The 7338-nt window shown below is 45.1% G+C and overlaps 1 protein-coding gene across 1 annotated transcript; it reads right to left on the bottom strand.

The window, feature by feature from the left end:
• Positions 1-398: 398 nt before the first annotated feature.
• LOC308331541 (mannose-1-phosphate guanylyltransferase catalytic subunit beta-like) lies at positions 399-1505 on the bottom strand (the record flags this gene model as incomplete). The annotated part of the gene is made up of 1 exon (XM_080787012.1): positions 399-1505. One exon carries the CDS (start codon positions 1503-1505, stop codon positions 399-401), a length of 1107 nt encoding a protein of 368 aa, XP_080643138.1.
• Positions 1506-7338: the final 5833 nt, after the last annotated feature.

Genomic DNA, 7338 nt, shown 5'->3' with positions numbered 1-7338 from the left:
GATCACTTAGTATATAAAGATCACTTATAGTATAATAAAGATCACTTAGTATATAAAGATCACTTATAGTATAATAAAGATCACTTAGTATATAAAGATCACTTAGTATATAAAGATCACTTATAGTATAATAAAGATCACTTAGTATATAAAGATCACTTATAGTATAATAAAGATCACTTATAGTATAATAAAGATCACTTAGTATATAAAGATCACTTATAGTATATAAAGATCACTTATAGTATAATAAAGATCACTTAGTATATAAAGATCACTTATAGTATATAAAGATCACTTATAGTATAATAAAGATCACTTAGTATATAAAGATCACTTATAGTATAATAAAGATCACTTATAGTATAATAAAGATAATTTAGTATAAAAAATAATGGTCACATGATGATGTGGGGTTCAGGCACCGATTGGCTGATGGATTTGTGCGGCAGAACATTGGCTCCGTTCAGGTAGAGCTCGTCGCCGACAATTACGTCCTCTCCGAGCACAGTCACGTTCTCCATGCGCACCCATCGGCCTACCGTGCAGCTCCATCCCACAATGCAGCTCTCCAGCCAGGAGTGGGAGCGAACGCGCGCCCCCTTTAGGACCGTGCAGCGTTTTATCCTCACGCCGTCCTCTATGACCACGCCGGCGCCCACGGTGACGTCCGGCCCTATGGTGCAGTCGCGTCCTATCTGAGCCGTCGGCTCCACCAGCACGTTGCCCAGGAATCCGCCTCCCGTGCTCCGCAGCCTGTCGGGCGCGCGTTGCCGCAGCGACTGCAGGTACAGGCACATGCCGGTCAGGAAGTCTTTGGGCTGGCCGATGTCCATCCAGAACCCCGGCATGTCCATGGCGTACAGCTGGCCCTCCTCGGCCATGGCCGGGAACACGTCCTTCTCCAGGGACGAGGGCCGTGGCTGCAGGCGCTTCAGCACGCGACCGTCCAGCACGTACATCCCGCCGTTGATCCTGTTGGAGACGAAGGTCTGGGGCTTCTCCACGAAGCGGCCGATCCTGCCGCTGCCGCCGTCCGTCTCCGAGAGGACCACCACTCCGTACTTGGAGGGCTCCTCCACACGCGTCACTGCCAGCGTGCCCTCTCTGCCGTGGCAACGGTGGAAGGCCAGCAGCTCCGCGAAGGGGAAGTCACAGATGACGTCGGCGTTCAGGACGAAGAAGGGCTCACGGTCGTCGCCGTCAGCAGCCAGCAGATCTCTGGCCAGCGCCAGCGGCCCGGCGGTCCCCAGCGGTTCCTTCTCGGCCGACAGGGAGATGCGGACCCCCAGGCTCTGCTCCTGGACCTTCATCTCCGTCAGCAGCAGGTCACACATGTTGCTGCTCACCGCCAGGACCACGTGGTCCACACCGGCGCTCACTAGCGCCTCCAACTGGTGGAGCAGGATGGGCTTGTTGCAGAACTCCACCAGGGGCTTGGGCACGCTCAACGTGAGGGGCCGGAGCCTGGTCCCGTGGCCGCCAACCAGAATCAGAGCCTTCATGGTAGTGATGACAGTCGGTCTGGTACGGTAGATTGTCTGTATATGACGTGCTGTAGATCACTGGTACATATAGGCCAGCAGTGATGGAAGATAAAACATGTAAAGAACATGTTCTTGTTGCAGTTTAAGTACCCGGTCTGTCCACCGAGGCGTGGCATATGTGGCATCTCAGCCAATCATCGGGTCAGAACATACAAATAACCATATATGGTACCATGATATTTGTAAATGTTGATTACATTTATCATCCCTAAACCCTACTTCTGTCACCATGTGTGTTGTTGTTGGTAGTCATGGCTACCAGGTCTCACCCATGATGTTATTTTATCACTGCTACAGTACTACTCCCAGCTGGATCTGTGGTTCTGGACAACGGCAGGCACTCCCCCGAGTCCTGGCCGATACGTGTGCTGTGATTGAAGTCGGTCGGTCCCATATACGTATGTAGGCCTATATGTACATGACCATATATGGGCATAGCGGTCCATCTGTGGCTCTGGACACCCGTATCTCAATATACGCCTATATATGGGCGTTTCGGTCTGCTCAGCGGTTCTGGGCAACCTCAATCTGACTGACTCGATACTGGATGTGGCACTCCCTTGGGTCGATACTGGATGTGGCACTCCCTTGGGTCGATACTGGATGTGGCACTCCCTTGGGTCGATACTGGATGTGGCACTCCCTTGGGTCGATACTGGATGTGGCACTCCCTTGGGTCGATACTGGATGTGGCACTCCCTTGGGTCGATACTGGATGTGGCACTCCCTTGGGTCGATACTGGATGTGGCACTCCCTTGGGTCGATACTGGATGTGGCACTCCCTTGGGTCGATACTGGATGTGGCACTCCCTTGGGTCGATACTGGATGTGGCACTCCCTTGGGTCGGAGTGAGCGACGCGAGTGCTGAGCTGGAAGTCGATCAATCTGACATTTCTAGATGTGAAATACAGATGGACTTACAGAGATTTTTGTAAGAATTATTATTATTTTAAGGACTTATTATTAAGCACCAATTATATGAATATATCTATATGATGTGAAGTGCTCCTTTAACACAGAACTCTTATTGGGGTCCCCGGCACAAAATCCTTTCAGATGGTCTGAAAACAAGTTCAATATACGTTTGTACTGCTGTATCGTGATATTTACATCACTGTAGTGCCGTTACGCATATTACGTCACCAACCAGCATGGAAACTCCATGGAAAAAGTAGTTTGACCTTTTTTCTATGTCTTTATAGTACGTTTCGAATTTGACCCAGTTACCCCCCAAAGAGTAACCAGGTAATCGGAGTACCATTACCCATCTTGCCTGAATGTTTCAAGCTATTCTGTGCAGATTACAAACATAGAAACAGCCAGACAGATAAAAATAGACAAAAACACATTCCATGCCATGAGTTGTCCGACAAACACCCCCTGCAGTGGCGGAAAATACTTTGGCTTTACATTGGGACCTGTTGTGAGCTTGCACATTGGTTAGTTTCAGCAAGCAACACTGGAATAATGTAACTAAACTAAGCATAACATATAGGCTCCTTTGTTTCCATGCAGTATGAGAGTGAGAAATGGAGAGCATTCAAAAGGTGACCCCGTCCACAAAACGAGTGACACACATGTTATCCTTTGATTTGAAGGAAAACATCAGGTGGTCTTATCTATACACCATTAAGCGGATGCTTTTATTACCGTGTTGAGTGTATTTACAGCGAGGACTTATTTGAAGGCGTATGGGGGGGAGCTCATGCTGTTCATTCATCTACGAGCCAAATTGATAGCCCAGGTTTTGGTGGAGAGTCTTTGTTTGAACTCGAATAAAAAAGCCACGAGGCAAAGGAATAATTTCACACTGCAGCTATAATGAACCACATGCAGAGGGAAAACTTTGAGGTGTGGAATACAGTTAGATAATTAGTATAATTCAGAGTTATTTTTGATTTTCGGGAGATTCTAAACTAAATGACATCCGCTGGCTTTGAAGCAGCAAAACCTACTGCACATCGCCAGTCATAGCCTTGTGAAGTGCCAGCAATGTTGTTTTTCTTCCGACTAAAACTAAGACGAAAAATGTTCGTTGACACTGACAAAAACTAAATGGAAACTAAATGAAAACTAAGCTATGATGACTAAAACTAAGACTAAATATATTGACAATTTCGTTGACGAATATAAACTAGACTAAAATGTGAGGAAGGGACTAGTGGACAAGAGATCCAGTAAGAGTCATTTTACACTAGGTTGCATGCTGAAAATAGCCGATCTACAAGCTCACAATTGCATCAAGGCCCGCCAAAATACATTTCAGTCAACTAAAGCAACTGTAGATTTAGTCGACTAAAGTCTTATGACATTTAGTGGACTAAAACTAGACACTAAGACATTCCAGGTGACTAAAATATGACTAAAATCTAAATTTGCTGCCAAAAACAACACTGAGTGCCAGAGATGACTCGGATTCATGGCCTGTTTTCGTAAGACACTCCATCCATGAATATGAATGCAGAAAAATAAAAAGTGCTCATTAAGAAAAAATATTCCAACATTCTCCCCCCACTGCGCTGCGTGTGGTCCGCGACTATTAATCATATTCCCCGAAGGGAAACAAATTGAATAAAAATGGGAACATTTTTACATTTAAATTTTCCTGCGATTGAAAAGCCCCTCTGTCTGTGAGGTTTGCATGGCTACGCTCAGACAAAGGCTTGTAAAAAGGAGAGAAAGTGGGGGTGAGATGACTAAAGTGACAAATGGGCGGTTAGGAATGTTCTTGCCGGGTTATCAAACCCATGATTACTGGGAATGTCAGAGCATCACAGATGTGCACTGACCCTGGGTTTTGGCGTCAGAAAGCGGACTCATCTGAGAAATGTTCTTGCATATTGCCCTAATTAAATAACCTGTTCTGCATACACTGCATTCTGACAGTTGTATCAACTATGCAACTATTTCTTTATGCAAAAGAACAAAATATTTACCAATCTTATATTATTTTGCCATATAGAATGAAATATGCGTGACGATATAGATACCACATAGACTACAGGTACTGCGCACACACACACACACACACACACACACACACACACACACACACACACACACACACACACAAAGTGCATTGTCTTTACCGCCCCTAACCTTTACAGTCACATGAGAATCACAACACATCCAGTAACGGCTGAGTGAGTTCGTGCCAGACAGGGAGATTTATCCTCTATTTATGACAACACATTACTCAACATGAGGAGTATACTATACAGCCCACAGCAATGCTGCATGTACTGTATATATCTAAAAACAAGAAGTCATCCCTCGTTTTACAACTGACACTCACATAAACCCATAAATCTACCGGCAAAATAGTGTGTGTAAAGCTACCCTAGCTCTGTAACTTTTCTGTTGTATCCCGGATTCAAACCTGTGCTGAACTTTTAACCATTTTGAGCTGGCATGTTATAGTGCCAACATTAGGCCGATTTGCTAAACACATTCATTTATATTACTCGTACACATTTTATCCATACATCACGCACATTGGTACACATTATCTCTAGTCATGTGATCAACACGGATTTCCCATATTCCATCCCGATTGGCTAAGATTGCCTTTCAAGTTTGCAGGATTGGTCAGTTTTGAACAAAATGCCTCAAATCCTGAACGCAGCGTGCAATTGATGTACATTTTTGCACGTACATTCCCACTAGGCCGAGGACGAAATGCCACTTTAACTTTTCATAACAGCCTCATGGTGGCGCTATAACAGTCCGATTTGCATTTTTACCTTTAACTGCACCGATCTGTGTGAAACTTTGCATGCACACTCCCCAGAGGCCAAAGAAAAACAATTGACCTGCATTTTTCACATCTACCTTATTATAGCGCCACCAAGAGGCCGACTTTTGTAATACTGTTTTAATATAACGCTTTCAGATTCAGTCCAAAAATCCTGCAAATCGGTACACAGTATCTATATAGTCATGTGATTAAGATGGATCTGTCCGGTATTTCATTTCCATCCTAATTCGCTAACATTGGCTTCCAAAGTTTTCCGGATTGGCCCATTTTGAACAAAATGCCTTAAATCATGAACGCAGAGTGCAATTTGAGGGAAATTTTGCATGCACATTCCTACTAGGCTGAGGAATAAATCCCACCCTTTTATAGCACCACCAGGAGGCCACGATAACTTACCTGGCCTGGTGGACAAGCTGAGAACAAGATACCTGTTCTCAGAAGAGCACTTTTTCTAGTTTCATGTTGCACTGGTTGCCTGCTCCTACGCACCTTTTCCACTTGGTGCGCAAAAGGAATTTATTTTCTCTACAAAAGGGTATGTAACAGGGTCTGGGTTCAAATGTACTGCTTTCGGCGCATTGTTGACGTAATGAAACATTGAACCATTTGTAACTCCAAAAGTGTAACAAATGAAGTAACCATTTGTTACATTTGGTTACATTGTTACACGCGCAGAGTTAAATCACCACTTGGATACATCTAGATGAAAGTGGAACAAGGTCGGACCCAGCTGAACAGACTTCCGCTCTGTCATACTGATAAAAAGGCAGGAGCTGATAATATCCGTATACATTATTGCATAGCCTATAGGGAAGCGTATTGACTCAGAGTGTCCACCACCATATGTATGTATGCTTAGAGCCTGTGGCCTATCTCCATACCAGGCACTGGCTGGTGTTTGTGTGTGGTCGGTAAACAAGATCTCCAGCAGCGTGGGTAAATAACACGCACGCACGCACACGCACACACACACACACACACACATGCACACACACATATGCGCGCGCACACACACATATGCGCGCGCACACACACATGCGCACGCACAGACGCACACACTGTACACACACACACACACACACACACACACTGATCCATTTATTTGGATCTTGCCTAAATTCTTGATCTTTCACAACACGGGGAAATGAAAAAGTGATCTGGGATCAGTTATTGGGGCCTCGCACCCCTCTCTCCCACCCTGTGAGTTCTGGTAAAAAAAAACCTCTGGCTATAGGCCTGTCAGTAAAGTATGTCTCTCTGTCTGTGTGTCTGTGTGTCTCTCTGTCACACACACACACACACACACACACACACACACACACACACACCTATCGCACCAATGCAATGGCCTAGGAATGCTGTATAGTTGGGTGGATGTTTTGTTTGTTGGTGCTGTGTATTTATTGTGTAGTTTTGTCTTGATATTGTGTTTCTGTTGTGTGGTTGTATTCATGCTGTGTTGTGATAATAACCATACCATCCCTCTGGCCTGCCAGTAAGGCTCGCTCGCTCTCTCCCTCCCTCTCTCTCTCTCGCTATCTCTCCAGTATCTCAATAACACACACATCACCACCACCACCACCATCACCACCGTAACCTTGCACAACAGTTGATTTGTTGACCGTTGCTAATGACTTTTGTGCTGACAGACCTGTGTCTATACCTTGATACTGTGGACATGTGTTTCTTTCACCACCGTGCACGCTAGCCTCCATACGCTGTTTGCTTTCCAAAGCAGGTGTTCCCATTTCCTGCGAAGTGCATTTGAGTCAGTGTTTACCACCAGCTTCAACCAAATCCATTTCAGAGCCACTCAGTCTCACGCAGGTTTATTACCAAGCATTGTTGACACTTATGCTTCTCGCTAATGAGAGACAGCTTTATGAGGGCAGCTGTTTGGTTATTTTTGGGTCAAAAGCAAAATGTGCACGCTTTAATGATTATACACGCAGAGCTTACTGGTGGAAAAAGTGTTGTGTGTCAATTTTGGGCATCACTTCCTGTTCATTCCTGTTCATGTCATTTCATTCAT

The sequence above is a fragment of the Protomyctophum bolini genome (assembly GCF_963924005.1).
Source record: "Protomyctophum bolini genome assembly, chromosome: 17".
NCBI lineage: Eukaryota > Metazoa > Chordata > Actinopteri > Myctophiformes > Myctophidae > Protomyctophum > Protomyctophum bolini.
The sequence above is the reverse complement of the archived record's forward strand: the minus strand, read 5'-3'. Positions and strand labels throughout refer to the sequence as shown.